Source organism: Nematolebias whitei, chromosome 19, assembly GCF_014905685.2.
Source record: "Nematolebias whitei isolate Nwh7 chromosome 19, NemWhi1, whole genome shotgun sequence".
Lineage (NCBI taxonomy): Eukaryota > Metazoa > Chordata > Actinopteri > Cyprinodontiformes > Rivulidae > Nematolebias > Nematolebias whitei.
Window position 1 is genome coordinate 32,559,628 of NC_056516.1, and position 17,634 is coordinate 32,577,261.

Here is a 17,634-nt window from a genome sequence, read left to right on the forward strand (position 1 = left end):
AGAGGAAGAGGAGGAACTGTGGACCAGTCTGAGGGGAGAGCAGCTCAATGTGAATTCAACTATAGCTGATGAGAACGATGTGGCTAGCTTGATAGGAACGCCTTTTTCAAGACGGTCTTTTGTTGAAAAAATTAACATTATTCAAAAAGGAAGACCAACTCCAGCACTAGAATTAACGGAGAAAACTAAAGGTGTTGTAAGGCATTTTAAAACTGAGAATTATCAACGGTACTCGTGGATGACAGGCTGTCGGAAAATGAACAAGCTGTACTGTTGGAGTTGCCTTCTCTTCACTACGGACAAATCATCCACCTGGGCTAGTGCTGGGTTTGTTAGCCTAACTAACCTGACAAAGTCGGCTCAGCGGCACCAAAATTCCGCGGCACATCTGCAAGCTACGGTGAACTTGAAAACTTTCGGGGACACCAGAGTTGACCTTCAGCTGGATGAGCAGCGTCGTAACCAGATTTTGGCGCATAACCGTAAAGTCAAGCAGAACAGGGAGATGCTGAAGCGCGTTATCAACGTCGTCGTGTTTCTGGGTAAGCAAGAGCTTCCATTTAGAGGACGTGACGGGGGCAAGGATTCTCAGAACAAAGGGAATTACTTGGAGCTGCTAGATTTTCTGTCAGAATATGACGCCCCTCTCCGCTGTCATCTGGACACTGCGACTATGTTCACTGGAACTTCAAGTAAGATTCAAAACGACCTGATAGAGTCAGTGGCAGATGTCATGACAGAGGCCATGAAGGACGAACTGAAGAAAGCACCTTTCGTTTCTGTGATGGTGGACGAGACAACCGACGTCACCAATGCTGCGCAGATGTCTTACGTTCTGCGCTATGTTTCTGACAGCAGTGTGAAGGAGAGGTTTTTTAAGTTTGAGGACGTGGCTAGGGACAAGCAAGCAGAGGCAGCGGCTGGACAAATTCTACAGTTTTTAGATGAGTGTGAATGCACGGGAAAAGTAGTGGCTCAGTGTTATGATGGAGCTGCAGTTATGGCCTCCGGTCTTAATGTAGTCCAAGCCAAAATTAAAGAAATAATTCCTCAAGCTCTTTTTATTCACTGCTATGCCCACTCTTTGAATCTCGTCATGTCACAAGGAACTGCTAAAATCAGAGAATGCAAGATCTTCTTCTCTCATCTAAGCGGCCTGGCCGATTTTTTTAGTAAATCACAAAAACGCACAAAACTTCTGGATGAGAAATGTCACCGAAGATTATCGAGCATGAATCTAACGTGGTGGAACGTTTCATCACGGCTAGTCTGCTCTGTTTATGAGCTGAGAGAGGAGCTCCTGGAGCTCTTTGAATTTGTTGTGGACCATCACAATGATTTTGAAGACGATGCAGTTCGTAGTGCAGACGGGTATATAACGCTGCTGACAAGCTTTGAGTTTTGCTTCCTGCTTGCCACGTTCAACTCTGTCATTGCGTATTTGGACGTGCTGGTCAGCATTCTGCAAAATAAGGACTTTAGCATGCAGTTTTGTTTGTCCAGCATCAGTGACTTTTGTGCCACCACAGAGAGTGAAAAGGGTCAGTTTGACTCCATCTATGAGAAGACTGTGAGTGAAATCGGGCCACCCAGCAAACGCAGGGCACACAGAGATGTGCGCTCCACATACCAGCAGCTGCACAGTGACATCATGGATAATATCCTCACACAACTCAGGAACAGGTTCAAAGACCACGAAAGGCTCCTGTTCCTTTCCCTCCTGGACCCAAAGAAGTTTCCAGCACACAGAGAAAAGTTTCCCGTCTCTGAGTTTGAAAGTCTTCGGGAAAACTACGGACTTTTCTTTGATCTCCCCAGGCTCAACACTGAGCTCACTGTCATGTACAACATGTCAAACTTTGAGGGGAAGAGCCCAGCAGACCTGCTTCAGTTCCTCACACAGAAGGAGCTGATTGAGAGCATGCAGCAGCTTTATCTCCTCAACTGTTTGGTGTTGACCATCCCAGTTTCCACTTCATCCATGGAGTGGTCTGTCTCTGCCCTGCAGCGCATCAAGACGCACGCCAGGAACACCACTGGACAGGAGCGCCTGGGGGCCTTGGCACTGATGTCCATAGAAAAAGAACTTCTGTTGGAGCTTAAATCCAAAGACAAACTGTTTGACAACACAATTGCCCATTTTACAAAGAGAGACCAAAGGATGGATTTTATTTTCAAGTAGATGAAGGTGAACAGCCAGTGAGGTTATACGTTTTTTATTTTATTTTGTAGTTGCTTTTTTAAATGAATGTTGTTATTTTTTGTTTATGTACATGGTATAATTGTAAATGCACAGAAGAGTTAAAAAAAAAGTATGTACTTATTTTAGTGTCTGCCTACGTATTTACATTTCTGATTGATTAAAAGCTTATTGTACTTCTTAACTGTTTTTTTATTTTATTTTTTTTTATTTTTTTTTACAGTTCACATGTTGATACCAATACTGTTATAGGTTTTTTTTTGTGTGCATTTGGTAAATTCAAAATTCTACACAGAAATGGTAGCTTTTAAATAAAACAGGAAAGACTGGAAATTAAACATCTTTATCAGGGCTACATTTTTAATGTTCGGTTAGTTGTATTTTATTTAATTACATTATGTCAAAACACCAGTAAGTTTTCTAAGGTACTGTCAATTTTAGAAAATATAAAAAGACATGTTAGTGTGGTATATATTGTATTTATTTTGAACTGAATTCTGACCAGAACACCAGTTTGCTCCTTACATATCACTTTTTAAATGTTGTAAGAAATTCAGATCACATGATGATTAAAGTTTACTTCAGTCTTGTGTAACAGCTTATGAAGCACATTTTAGTTTTAGATTGTTTTACTGTAGTAATGAGTTTATCATTTCTTAATTAAGAACAAGGTTCAATAGTGTCTGCAATACCATGGACAGAGACCCCCCCAGGGCTCATGTTCACAGCAGATGGCAAATTCCTGACAATCATCTTATATTACAAAACCTCATCCATTTTCTTCGTGTTTTTTCTTAATGTTTTTATTTTATTTTATTATAAGACAGTACATTTTAACAGTATAAAGTTGGGTAAATATTAGGATTATTATTAATACTTGTCTTTACATGGTCCAGTTACAACTGGTTTCAGATTGTAATTATAAAATAGTGTTTATGGTTCAAGTGCAGAACAATTAGATGAAAGAAAATGACAGTCAAAGCTTTCCCATTTAATGATGTCTGCTCATGGCATACAGATCACATTCTGGCAGGCTTCGGACCTCCTTGGGAACAATGCCGTTTTTCTTTTCTTTTTTCCATCAGATAGATGAATGAAACAAAATAGGAAAATGCATGTGCGCCTCCTGCGTGAGTTGCGTGCTCTTATTTTGAAGTTCAGCCCCTAGCGGAAGTGATTTCAATTGCAGCGGAAGTGGATGAGCGTGCCTTTAATCTGTAGCGACGAGCTAAACCAAATGTCTGTGAGCTGAATCCTTTCCACTGTACTGATGGTCAAAGGAGTTTAAAGTTATATTCAGCTGTGACAGCTCAGTAAATGTTGAAGTTAAATACTGATGCGTGAAAGTTAACAGAGATGTCGAGACAGCAGCTCAAGCAGCACCTGGACCCAGAGGAAGAAGAAGAAATGTCGGAGGTTTCTGGAAATGATCTTGAAGAGGAAAGCTCTGGAGGAAGCCCAATCTTAGATGCAGTTTTCTTTCCCGACAATCAACTGCGTATAATAGGTTTGTATATTTTAATTTTCTTCTTTTGAAAGTGATTATGTTACAGTTAGTAGCTGTTTTGTAGTAGCTAATGGATGAACGAACATCTGTAACTGTTTATAGACTGCAGACTTTGCTTTTAATAAATCCTATAATTAGGGTTGGCTTGTTATGCTGCTGTAGGCTTAGACTACTGGAGGACAAATTGACCTAATTTACTTAAATTAATTGTTAAAATTGAATAGTTTTTTTTTTTTATCTTAATGTGATTATTGACCTGCCATTGTGTATCTGTTCTTCTCAAACCCAGCCAGTCGAAGCAGGTGACCGCTTGTCCTGAGCCTGGTTCTGCTAAAGGTTTCTTCCTCATGAGGGAGTTTTTTCCTTTCCACTGTCGCCTTTGTGCTCGCTCAAGATGAGTCTGCGGTGAAGTTAAATTCAAAGCAGTCTGCTCCTCAGATAAATAACGTTAAATTATTATTTTTATATATGAATGTTTCTGTTCAGTGCCCTGAGATGACTTCTGTTGTAACTTGTTGCTTTATAAATAAAATGAATTGAATGGTAACACTTTACAATAAGGTACACAAAATTTTATTAACTGCTAGGGAACGCCTCAGGAATGAATCAGAAGCTAATGGGTAGTTAACCAGTACTTAGTGGGGAGCACACAGCCAAGCCTTATTAGAGGACTACAGGTTAGTTTACCTTGTAAATGAAGAGGAACTAATCAAGAACTAATGGGTAGTTACCAAGAAAACCAAAGAGGAATGAATTGGGAGTTAATGGGTAGTTAAGCAGTACTTGCTGGGGAACACACAGCCAAGCCTTATTAGGGGACTACTGGTTTGTTACCACAGAAACGGAGAAGAAATTCTCCATGTGGGTTCTGAATAAACCCTGCACCAGTGAGGTCACAGCTTGTAATTGTCAAAAACCTGTTTCCTAGTGATAAATGATTTTACTGGATTTTCTCTTTTGCAAACCTATTAATGAAAGACATTAGCAATTTTATAATCTTGTACTGGTGTCATCTTAACTATGTCTGACTTATCACTTACTGTGTACTAAATCATTGCCCGTCTTGGTATGATGTAGTGAAGCATCATACCAAGTAATTAGTGAGGAACCATTCATTACTTAATCACTGCCTGACCATCACCTACTGGTTTGTTCCGGTGGTAACAAACCAGACCAGTAGTTCCCTAATAAGGCTTGGCTGTGTGATCCCCAGTAAGTACTGGTTAACTACCCATTACCTCCTGATTCATTCATCTTTGGTTCCCCTGGTTACCACCCATTAGTTCTTGATTAGTTCCTCTTCATTTACAAGGTAACTAACCAGTCGTCCCCTAATAAGGTTTGGCTGTTTCCCAGTAAGCAATGGTTAACTATCCATTAGCTCCTGATTCGTTCCTGAGGCGTTCCCTAGTAGTTAATCTAATTTTGTGTACATTATTGTAAAGTGTCACCAATTGAATTATAGCTTAGCTTACTAACAAATGAAATAACTGATGAGAGATTATAACTTGAAACAGTTGATCTTATAATTTTTTAAAATTAATTATTTAAAGGCAGCACGGTGGCGCACCTGTCCTGAGCCTGGTTCTGCTGGAGATTTCTTCCTCATGAAGGAGTTTTTCCTTTCCACTGTCGCCTCTGTGCTTGATCAAGATGAGAGTCTGCGATGAAGTTAAATTCAAAGCAGTCTGCTCCTCAGATAAATAGTGTTAATTTACGTTTTATGTATATGAATGTTTCTGTTCAGTGCCCTGAGATGACTTCTCTTGTGACTTGGTGCTATATAAATAAACTGAAATGAATTAATAGGAGGGCAGCATGGTGGCGCAACTGGTAGAGCTGCTGCCTCTCAGCGAGCAGGTCCTTGGTTCAAACCCCGGTCCAGGGGCCTTTCTGGGTGGAGTTTGCATGTTCTCTCCGTGCATGCGTGGGTTTTCTCCGGGTACTCCGGTTTCCTCCCACAGACCAAAAACATGCATGTTAGGCTGATTGGTAACTCTAAATTGTCCCTAGGTGTGAGTGAGAGAGTGAATGGTTGTTTGTCTCGTTTGTCTCTATGTGGCCCTGTGATGGACTGGAGACCCATCCAGGGTGTACCCCGCCCCTCACACAGTGATTGCTAGACATGGGCACCAACGACCCCCATGACCCAAAATGGAATAAGCGGGTAAAGATAATGGATGGATGGATGAATTGATAGGAAATACTATTTAAAAATAACTTGGTCAGTTGATGCATTTACTGTTAATAGCAATACAAATGTCTAAAACATTGCATTAAAAGGCATTAAATTGGATCAGCTGATTTCTGCAGTAACCCTTTGTATAAACAAGTAATATATGCGTGAGTATAAAGCTACAGTTCTCCTTACTGTATTTTACATGTGTTTCAGTGGTTCCTGCAGATTTTCAGAAGTCAGTGCTGGTTAAAGAAGAAGCTCCTGAAGAACAGAGTCCTGATTTGGACCTGCAGGACCCAAATTGTCTCCACATAAAAGAGGAAGAAGAGGAACTGTGGCCCAGTCTGGGGGGAAAGCAGCTCGGTGTGAAGGAGGAGACAGATGTCACCAGCTTTTCATTCACTGCAGTTCATTTGAACAGTGAGGATGATAAAGTGAAACCATTGTTCTCTCATCTTCATCACCACCAAGATGAAGTTAGTAGTCTTCCAACCAGCAGTTCGGGTGACCACATAGAATCAGCAACTGGTGAAGGAAAAAAATATACAAAAAAAACAGATCTAAATGCTTATAGAGATGATTCTGATTCTTCAGAAACTGAAGTTAGTGAGGATGATGAAGAGGATAATCATGTGAACAATCCTGAGTCTGAGCTGAAACCTTTATCAGACTCTGGGTCAAAAGCTGAAGACACTGATAAAGAATGGGAGTCTTCATCCAGCTGGAATCCTGAGTCAGGTGGAAACACCATCAACAAATTTGGACAGAAACCATTTCCTTGTGATCTATGTGAACAAAGGTTTACCAGCAAGGGCCATTTAAACAGACACTTGAAGATCCACACAGGACAGAAGCCATTTTGTTGTGATCTGTGTGAACAACGGTTTACTGAAAAGGCTAATTTAAAAAAACACAGGAGGATCCACACAGGACAGAAGCCATTTTGTTGTGATTTGTGTGGAGGAAAGTTTAGTCAAAAAGGAGATTTAAATAGACACTTGATTATCCACACAGGACAGAAGCCATTTTGTTGTGATGTTTGTGGGCGAAGTTTTAGCTACAATAATCATTTAAACAGGCACATGAGAATCCACACAGGACAGAAGCCATTTTCTTGTAATCTATGTGAACAAAAGTTTACTCAAAAGGGCAGTTTAAATAATCACATGAGAATTCACAGGGGAGAGAAGCCATTTTCTTGTGATATGTGTGAACGAAGGTTTACCGAAAAGGGCAGTCTAACCAAACACATGAAAATCCACACAGGACAGAAGCCCTTTTCTTGTCATTTGTGTGAACAAAAGTTTAACCAAAAGGGCAATTTAAGTAAACACATGAAAATTCACACAGGACAGAAACCATTTTGTTGTGATCAGTGTAATCAAAACTTCACAGAAAAAGGCAGTTTAAAGAAACACATGAAAATTCACACAGGACAGAAGCCATTTTGTTGTGATCAGTGTAGCCAAAAGTTTAGAGAAAAGGGCAGTTTAAAGAAACATATGATGATCCACACAGGACAGAAGCCCTTTTCTTGTCATCTGTGTGAACGTAATTTTAACCAAAAGGGTAATTTAAATGCACACCTAAAAATCCACACAGGACAGAAGCCATTTTGTTGTGATTTTTGTGACCGAATGTTTACCAGTAAGGGCAATTTAAACAAACACATGAGAATCCACACTGGGGAAAAACAGTAATTTGAATGAACTTATAGGCAAGAAGCCACTCACATACAAATATATTTAAACTTATTGTTTTACTTGTCTGAATCTTGTGATGAACAACATAATTTAACTAGTTTTTGACCGGTCTCCAAAACACTCATAAAATAATTTATATGCTCATTTGTTATGCTTTTTCCTTGTACATTACATTCACAGACTTCAGTTGTAAGTAAATAAGAATCTTTAGTGTACCTGTGTAATTCTGAATAACTATCTAAAAAAATGTATGTATTATGCTAGTATGTTAGAGAAGTAAATTTAAATATTAAGTTGGCTTCACACAGCAGTGGTTTTTATTATTTCCAGTCCACACTCCAGTCCTATAGGTGGCGGTAATGCACCTTCACAGTTGGTCTGAAGAGGAAGAAGCATAACGGAAGTGATTTCCTCTTAGTAGCGGAAGTTGTGTCATCGTTCAGCGTGTTCTCCATGTTCCGTGTTGACTAACTAAGCCTCTTTTCTCAACGTCTGATGAAATTAGTATAATTTTGAGTTCTATTCAGCTGTAAGTACTCGGTTAATGTAAATACTGATGAACGAAAGCTAACAGATGTGGAGACAGCAGGTCCAGCAGCACCTGGATGCAGAGGAAGAAGAAATGGAGGTTTTCCTTGGAAGTAGAGATGCTCTTGAACAGGAAACAACTGGAGGAAGCCAAATCATAGATGCAGTTTTCAGTCCCAACGATCAACTGCATATAATAGGTTTGTATCTTTTTATTTTTTTCTGTTGAATGTGATTATGTTACAGTTTAGTCTGAGCTTTCTGGTAAATTAATTTATCTTCCTGGAAAGGACATGTGTAATTCTGTTTATAGTTGAGCTTGCTAACAGATTAAATAAAGTATGAGAGGTTACAAACCCCAAAGTGCTGATTTTAAAGCCCTTAGATAAATTAAATATATATTTTTTTGTTTTGTTTTACTACGTAAAAGCTAACCATTGAAACTCAAAATTACCACACGAATATTTAAAATTGTTGATCACATCATGTGATGTTTGGCCATGTAGAGCAAAATACGAGCCCTTGATTTTACTACTTTTTTATTTTAATTGCATTTTATTGCTGTTTATTGTTGTCTGTACTTTATATGTTGTTTGTCTAAAACTGGTCTTTTGGAAATGAGTTCTCGTGACTCAGTGGGACTAACCTGTATAAATGAAGGTTGAATGAATATAGTACATGGACAAAACCAGACACAGAGTATTATTTCCACTCCTGGAGGTGGGTGTGAAGTAGATGTAGATGTAGGGATCTTGGGAGGATGGACAGGGTGTGGGGGCACCACCTTTTCTTGTTGCTTAACTTTATTTTTAAATAACCATTCAGGAACCATCTGTAGCACCAGTCTGGTTAAACACTTGAAACATTTTTTTTTTTTTTTAAGAAAGAGAAAAAACCCGCCTTTAAACGGTTTGTTTTTCATTCATTCAACCTTTCTTTAGACATGTTAATCCAGTTATGTTGGTGCTGAACCAGTTTGACATGTATGTCGACAAAGAAGGGGGCTGTTACCAAAGACACCATCTTAGCACAAACATAACTGGTTGTTCCACTTTGGAGTAAGCTGTTGGGGAAGAATCTGTTTTGTGTTGCCTTGACTGATGAAGCCTTCTGGATGGAAGGTGAAACGTTTCTGCAAAAAAGAAACTGTCCAGATTAGATTGAGCATGGACTTTGTTGTTCAGATTAGTGCTCCAACTAACGATTATTTCAATAATCGATTAACCTGCTGTTTGTTTGTTTTTTTGTTGCTTAATCTGCAAAAACACAAACTACGTTTTAATTTCCACCCCTTTGTTACAAAATTGAACATTTGACTGACATAGCAATTCACACAAAAAAAAACAGATTGCTATTTGACTATTCTGTTAGTAAAATATTGAATAATAAAAAAATAAAAGTTAGTCAAATAGCTTAAAAAAATAAATGTACACAAAATTATTTACAAATGCATTGTTTCCCCTAGTTAACTTGCCATGGGGGGGTGCTCATATCATCCATGATTTTTGTTGAAGGGGGTTGGAGAGAGACATGTCTGAGCACAGCTTGTACCAACAGTTGGGGGGGGGGGGGGGGGGGGGGGGGGGGGGGGGGGGTTCAGCATGAGGGAAGAGTCGCCTTTATCTTTTAACTAGAGCGCCTGTTTTGTGCGTTGCTAGCTTAGCGTGACACGTTTGAGTTGTGCACTTGTTATACAGACAGTTTTTGAGTGTGTGTGGTGTTCAGCTTGAGAGAAGAGGCAATATGAGTGCTGCCTTGAGCTTTTTAGCTAGAAAGCCTGTATTTCGTGCCACTTGCTTAGTGCTGGGGGGGTGGGGGGAGTAGGTGGGGTGCTCAGTTCTGTTGATGGGGTGGGGCACCCCACTTGTATAATGGTAGGGGAAACACTGAAATGTCTGCTTTGTACCTGTACAGTATGTAGATACTTTGTAAAATGTGTCCTTGAGGGAAGAGTGTAACCTGGATTAAAAGTGCGGATTTTTGCAACCTGGATTAAAAGTGTGTATCATTGTAGTGAAGTCTTTTTCTTCAACCATCGACAGAGGCCTCATGTCAGTGACGATCATTTAAGGATCTTTCAGTGAAGACAGCTGCTGCTGTGGTGTCGTTGATGTGTTTCCATCATGAAGGCTGTCGTTGTTTGTTGTTGATTTCTGAAATGAGAGAGTAAATACATATTATAGCATAATTTATAGCAGCTCAAGAAATGCCTTGTTTCACTTATAGTGTTGGGTTCAGGCAAAAGTAGCTAAAAGAGCAATTAAACACACACATATAAGATACTTAATTACACACATTTGAGTAGATGTAATAAATTATTTTAAATTTTTTATCAGGTCTCTCTTGTAAATTAGTCCTCGAGGCTCAATGGGATTTACCAGTCTGAGTAAAGGTTGAATGAATGAACATTAAGTCCTGTTTAAATGCAATTCATCCTGCCATACCTGCAGTGTCTTCAGACTTTGCCAGCAAATTAAAAGTTGAAGCTTAATCATTAAATTATTACCTTTGTGTTAGATTTATTTATAAATCACATTTAGACACTGCTTGTACCAATTAAATTAAATAAAAAGTAACACGTTCTCCATCACTGTCATTAATCAGCAAACAAACAAGCAGCTTCAGCTACAGAGAGACTGAAGTTACGTTTTCTCACTTGGAAACAGAACAAATGTGAATATTGTAGAGGCTCACTTGCCAACACATGACGAGTTGTATCTGCTGCAGCTCCTTCATCCTCCTCGTGACTCCGACATGTTTACGTTTCATCTCCGTGGTTCTCCCGTGTCTTGTCGTCACTTTTCAAAGCTGCATGTTTCTCAGTTTTTATCTTTGTCAAGTGGTCCCACACTTTGTAGGACTCGGGTCGAACAGTTTTCGCTACGTCGCTCATTTGTAAAATGTATTTAATTTCCTTTGAAAACGCCGCCTCTGCTCTGCTTCCGCCTCCCCCCTCGCTCTGTTCAACTCGCGCTGCAGTTTTTTAAATTTTTTTTAAAACTTTATTCAGACAGCATTGACAATGAACTGCCGGTAAACAAACAGCTCCGCAGCGCCATGAAAGACACATAATCGCGCGGCACAACGAATCGATAATGAAATACGTTGCCAACACTTTTAATCATCGATTTTTATTGATTCGTTGTTGCAGCCCTAGTCCAGATAACCTGACTGAAAATTGTTGGATTGTATACCTGGATAATTGAGCATGGACTTTGTTCATGAAAATTTAAGTATCTCTTTCTTTTTCTTTTCTTTTTTTACAAAACAAAATAGCAACCAAAAGGACAACCAAGAGGAATAGCAGCAAAAAACAAACAAAAAACAGCTAGATTTTGTGCTAGAGTTGTACTGAGTTGGTGGGGTGCTAAAGCCACAGCTCAGTTTTGTAAAAGGAAAGAGCTCTGGCTAAGCACTCTTTGGCTCTGGTTTAGCACTGGAACCTGTTTGGAGGAGAAAAAAAACTGTTATCTGATCAGCAAAACAAATAATGTATGTATTTTTGTTGCATGCTTTGAATAAATCCAAGTTTGTTAGTTTAGGTTATGTTAATGCTTGCATTAAGCGTGTAATTTATAGCCCAACTCAACCTATTACAATTGTGCTGCTGTTGTTCAATGTATTGTTGTATATCTTATCAGAGTCACAGAGTCAGAGAGTCACGAGTTTCTTTATTGTCATTCGCACCTCATGTGGTACATGTGGTGGAGCGAAATTATGTACACGGGGTCCCAGTTACATCCAACAATAAAATGTATAAGAAAAACAGTAATAACATCTAAGATATGAACTAAGAAAAACATCAACTAAATACACACTAAGCACTCATAACATAAAACATTGAACATCAGCACAAACATGAACATGAGTCTGTGAGCAGATGTGCACGCATGAACACATCAACATTGAAACAGATCAGCAGCAACATGAAACAGATCAGCAGCAACATGATATGGTTTTTCACAGTGATTATTCTAGTTAGAGATTCATGAGTCTAACAGCCTCAGGGTAGAAGCTGTTCCTCAGTCTAGTGGTTCTACACTTAATGCTCCTTAACCTCCTTCCTGAGGGGAGTGGGGCAAAAAGTGTGTGCGCTGGGTGAGTGGGGTCCTTCATGATGCAGGTGGCCCTCTTCCTGCATGTGGAGGTGTAGATGTCTGTGATGGTGGGGAGGCTGATTCCGACAGATTTCTGTGCAGCCTTCACCACTCTCTGCAAAGCTTTTCTTTCTGCAGCTGTGCAGCCTCCATGCCACATATATCTTTTAGCGTACCACTGGGCGTTCATTTAGCATATATCTTAGTTGATATCTTAGATCCTTATTTACTGTTTCTTTTTACACTATATTTTTGCTATTGTTGGATGTACATTTTTTTTCTCATTTACCCTTTATTTATACAAGTAGTCTCATTGAGCCATGAGAACTCATTTTCAAGAGAGACCTGTTTAGGGAGCAGATGGGGGTTATGGGCCTTGCTCATGGGCCCAGAGTGGGGCGAATGAGGGTGGGGGCAAATGTGGGTGCTTCACCTACCCCACCCACATTTTTGCTGTTGTTGGTACAGGGGCGTGAACCGCGATCTTCCGATCACAGGCCCACCTTCTCTAACCTCTGCGCCACCACTCCCCCAACTGGGACTGTACACATTTTCGTTCCACCTCATGTACCACATGCGATGTGAATGACAATAAAGAACCTTGAATCCTTGAATTTAAGCAAACAAATGAGAATTCACACTGGGGAAAATGTAATTGGAATGAACTCGGGCAAGAACCCACACACACACTAATGGATTTAATTAAATATTATTTACATGCCTGAATCTGGTGATGTACAACATACTTTCACAAGTTTTGACTGAGAAACATTTATCTGTCTCCAACACACATACAATTTATTTACACTCATCTTACACATTTAAACAGTTTGTGCTGAGTTGGTAGGGTGTTAAAGCTTATAGTGTTATTAAAGGAAAGAGATGGGGGTCATTCTCTGAATTCAGTGCACTTTGTGTCTCACATGTTTATCTCAAAGATTTTCATATAATGTAAACTACAAAATTTATTTAAATTGAAGTGTGAAGTGTCTTTGCATTATACACAAATATTTTGAAAAAAAATTATGGGTTACTGAGTCATAGAAGTCAGCCAAATGACCATGTCCCCACTGACCAAAGTCATTTTTTCAGTGAATATAAAACAAATAAAAATAGCCAGTAACTGCAAGTTATTTCTACTAATATAAACATTTGCCAGTATACTTTAACCTAAATAAAATGAATATGAGAAAAATTCATGAATTATTTATAAAATAGCACTTTTTAATCATGTCCCCCAAGTATTTTTCAGCCCTGTAACAGCATACCAATCCCCCCCTTTTAAAAATAATGGTTCAGTCTAACGTCTTCAGCACCCAGGAACTGACACCATTTAAGTCTTTTCCTCCCTCACACTGTAAAGACAGGTAAGTGTTAGCATTCTTTCTTACCTATATTTCATTGTTTTTATCCACAGATTGCCATCGTCAAGCTCAACCTTTCAACACTGTTACATGCATAAATCATATTTACTATTGTTTGGGAAAAATCAAAGAACCGTCTTGGAAAAATATAATAATTTCTTGTTTTCGTCATGCCATGTGCTGCTCCATGTCCTAGCTTATGTGGCCTCATGGCTAATTTTAGCTGAAATCTTCAACCCCATTAAAAAAAACACTGTTACAGTGTTGAAATATTGTTACGGGATTGAAGGTTGGACTGTTCTTAAGCTAGCCAGCCCTCTTTCTCTAAATATTTTTACATGATCTTTTCAGACCATGCTGGGATAACCAAAAACAGATTATTTTGGCCTCTACAAGAGGATGTGCTGTGGTATCCATTTAATGATGTTCTTGAGCTCATCCCGCCTCCTCAGCCCGTGACAGGACGTGATTCATGTCCCATGCAAATTCAGAAAGAGATCTGGGACAGACTGACTAAAGGATGAATGAACAACAAATAGCAGGAACAACAGATCAGATAAGAAAATAAACCATCCACATTCATTCAGAGTTTAGTTAACGCTCAATTCCCATTTTTAGAGCCGTGTACTATTTTTTACTGCTGATAGCACAGATGATAGATTCAAGCACATATAAAATTATTTTAATATTAACATTTATAGTTAAGAATGTAACTTTGTTGTGATGTCAGTTGTTACATTGTTAAACTGATTCCAGTGAGAGTTTTTGTATACAACATTCAGCCTATGCTGTCCTTCATTTTTCTACACATAAAACAGATCTGTTCAGTCTAAATGTCATGTTATTTTTAAACAATGTTAAATATTATATACAAACCGGATTCCAAAAAAGTTGGGACACTAAACAAGTTGTAAATAAAAACTGAATGCAATGATGTGGAGATGGCAAATATCAATATTTTATCCGTAATATAACATGGATGACAGATCAAAAGTTTAATCTGAGTAAATGTAACATTTTAAAGGAAAAATATGTTGATTCAAAATTTCACAGTGTCAACAAATCCCAAAAAAGTTGGGACAAGTAGCAATAAGTGGCTGGAAAAAGGAAATTAAGCATATAACGAACAGCTGGAAGACCAATTAACACTAATTAGGTCAATTGACAACATGATTGGGTATAAAAAGAGCTTCTCAGAGTGTCAGTGTCTCTCAGAAGCCAAGATGGTAAGAGGCTCACCAATTCCACCATTGTTACGCAGAAAGATAGTGCAACAATACCAGAATTGTGTTACCCAGCATAAAATAGCAAAGACTTTTAAGTTATCATCATCAACCGTTGCATAACATCATCAAAAGATTCAGAGAATCTGGAACAATCGTTGTGCGTAAGGGTCAAAGCCGTAAAACTCTATTGGATGCTCTTGATCTCCGGGCCCTTAAACGTCACTGCACCTCAAACAAGAATGCCACTGTCAAGGAAATAACAGAATGGGCTCAGGAATACTTCCAGAAAGCATTGTCAGTGAACACAATCCACTGTGCCATCCGCCGTTGCCAGCTGAAACTCTACAGTGCAAAGAGGAAGGCATTTCTAAGCAAGCGCCACAAGCTCAGACATTTGCACTGGGCCAGGGGTCATTTAAAATGGAGTGTGGCAAAATGGAAGACTGTTCTGTGGTCAGATGAGTCACGATTTGAAGTTCTTTATGGAACACTGGGACGCCATGTCATCCGGACCAGAGAGGACAAGGATAGCCCAAGTTGTTATCAACGCTCCGTTCAGAAGCCTGCATCACTGATGGTATGGGGTTGCATGAGCGCTTGTGGCATGCGCAGCTTGCATGTCTGGAAAGGCACGATTAATGCAGAGAACTATGTTCAGGTTCTAGAACAACATATGCTCCCATCTAGACGTCATCTCTTTCAGGGAAGACCCTGCATTTTTCAACACGATAATGCCAGACCTCATGGCTACGTAAGAGAAGGATCCGGGTACTGAAATGGCCAGCCTGCAGTCCAGATCTTTCACCTATAGAGAACATTTGGCGCATCATAAAGAGGAAGGTACGACAAAGAAGGCCCAAGAGGATTGAACAGTAATAGGCCGGTATTAGACATGAATGGGAGAGCATTCCTATTTCTAAACTTGAGAAACTGGTCTCCTCTGTCCCCAGACATCTGTTGAGTGTGGTAAGAAAAAGGGGGGATGCAACACAATGGTAAAAATGGACTTGTCCCAACTTTTTTTGGATTTGTTGACACCATGAAATTTGGAAACAACAGATTTTTCCCTTAAAAGGATACATTCTCTCAGTTTAAACTTTTGATTTGTGATTTGTGTTCTATTCTGAATAAAATATTAGATGTTGGCACCTCCACTTCATTGCATTCAGTTTTTATTCACAATTTGTTTCTTGTCCCAACTTTTTTGGAATCCGGTTTGTAGTAATGTTGTTTCTTTGTTTGTGTTAATGAATTAATTAAAGTCAATTTTAACTTGGTTAAATTTTGTCATTCATTCAACCCTGTTACAGTGTGTTCAACCCTGTTACAATGTGTTCAACACTGTTACTTGATACATTGTTATACATTTTTTGATGACAAAAATCAAACAAATCTTTGTTGAACTGTATGCAAAGTTTAGAGGACTTGTAGAAAACATAAAAAAGCCTGATCTAATGTTTATATTAATGTATTTTCATGATTCATAAAGACCGCATATAAGTTCAAGTTGCCATATTCTACTTGACAGTCTAATTATTATTATTTAGAATCAAATAAAATTACTTACAATAAGTAATTTTACACAAGGGACAGGTGATTACAAAGGAACTGGAATAATTAGTTTGATTATGTTTTAGAGTTATACTCATAGGAATCAAATTGTCCCGTTACGGGGTTGAATTTATAACAATCTAAGTAACAAAGATATTCATAATAATGTTTGGGATTTCATGCACAAGGTGGGAAAACATATTTTCTGGGTGGTTCAGATAGTCCTTCAGTAGTAGCAATGTTCAGAAAGACATTTTTTTTTTTTTTGTATTTTTTTCAGTAATCTGAGAACCCAAAGTGCACCGAATTCCATGAATAACCCATGCTAAGCACACTTTGGCTCTGGTTTAGCACTGGAACCTGTTTAGAGGAAAAAATAACTGATCTGAGCAGTAAAACAAATCATGTATGTGTAAATATAAAGCTACAGTTCTCCTTACTGTATTTTACATGTGTTTCAGTGGTTCCTGCAGATGTTCAGAAGTCAGTGCTGATTAAAGAAGAACCTCCTGAAGAACAGTGGCCTGATGTGGACCAGCAGGACACAAATTGCCTCCACATAAAAGAGGAAGATGAGGAACCGTGGACCATTTTGGGGGCAGAGCAGCTCAGTATGAAGGAGGAGACAGATGTCACCAGCTTTTCATTAACTGCAGTTCATTTTAAGAGTGAGGATGATGAAGAGAAACATCTGTTCTCACAGCTTCATCGACACCATGTTGAAGTCGGAGATCTTCTATCCAGCAGCTCAGGTGACCACATGGAATCAGCAACTGGTGAAGGAGAAAATTATACAAAAAAAACAGATCTAAATGCTTGTAGAGATGATTCAGATTTTTCAGAAACTGAAGTTAGTGAAGGTGATGAAGAGGATAATGATGTGAACAATCCTGAGTCTCAGCTGAAACTTATATCAGACTTTGGGTTAAAAACTGAAGGCATTGATGAAGCCTGGGAGTCTTCACCCAGCAGGGTCTCTGAGTTAATTGTGAAAAGGGTCCACAACAAAAATGGACTGAAGCCATTTAGTTGTGATGTTTGTGGGCGAATGTTCAATATTAAGAGACGTTTAAATAGACACATGAAAATCCACACAGGACAGAAACCCTTTTCTTGTGATCTGTGTGAAAAAAGGTTTACTGATAAGAGTAATTTAAAAAATCATGTGAAAATCCACACAGGGCAGAAACCATTTTCTTGTGATCTGTGTGAAAAAAAGTTTACTGAAAAGAGTAGTTTAAAAAATCACATGAAAATCCACACAGGGCTTAAGCCATTT

General features: G+C 38.9%; 2 protein-coding genes across 2 annotated transcripts in view; both read left to right on the forward strand.

Moving 5' to 3' along the window:
* Positions 1-3,412: 3,412 nt before the first annotated feature.
* LOC119425487 (gastrula zinc finger protein XlCGF57.1-like) lies at positions 3,413-7,660 on the forward strand. The gene is made up of 2 exons (XM_037693016.1): positions 3,413-3,707; positions 6,100-7,660. Exons 1-2 carry the CDS (start codon positions 3,557-3,559, stop codon positions 7,584-7,586), a joined length of 1,638 nt encoding a protein of 545 aa, XP_037548944.1. The 5' UTR covers positions 3,413-3,556; the 3' UTR covers positions 7,587-7,660.
* Positions 7,661-8,039: 379 nt separating this feature from the next.
* LOC119425488 overlaps positions 8,040-17,634 on the forward strand; it is a 10,957-nt gene continuing 1,362 nt past the window's right edge. Inside the window, exons 1-2 of the mRNA XM_037693017.1 lie at positions 8,040-8,317; positions 16,817-17,328. Of these exons, the coding sequence (XP_037548945.1) occupies positions 8,164-8,317; positions 16,817-17,328 (666 nt within the window). The 5' untranslated portion in view covers positions 8,040-8,163. The remainder of the gene's footprint in view (positions 8,318-16,816; positions 17,329-17,634) is intronic.

Coding starts and splice junctions, on each gene's coding strand:
- LOC119425487 (XM_037693016.1), top strand. CDS start 3,557: ATGTCGAGACAGCAGCTCAAGCAGCACCTGGACCCAGAGGAAGAAGAA. Junction 3,708..6,099: donor CAATCAACTGCGTATAATAG/GTTTGTATATTT, acceptor CATGTGTTTCAG/TGGTTCCTGCAGATTTTCAG.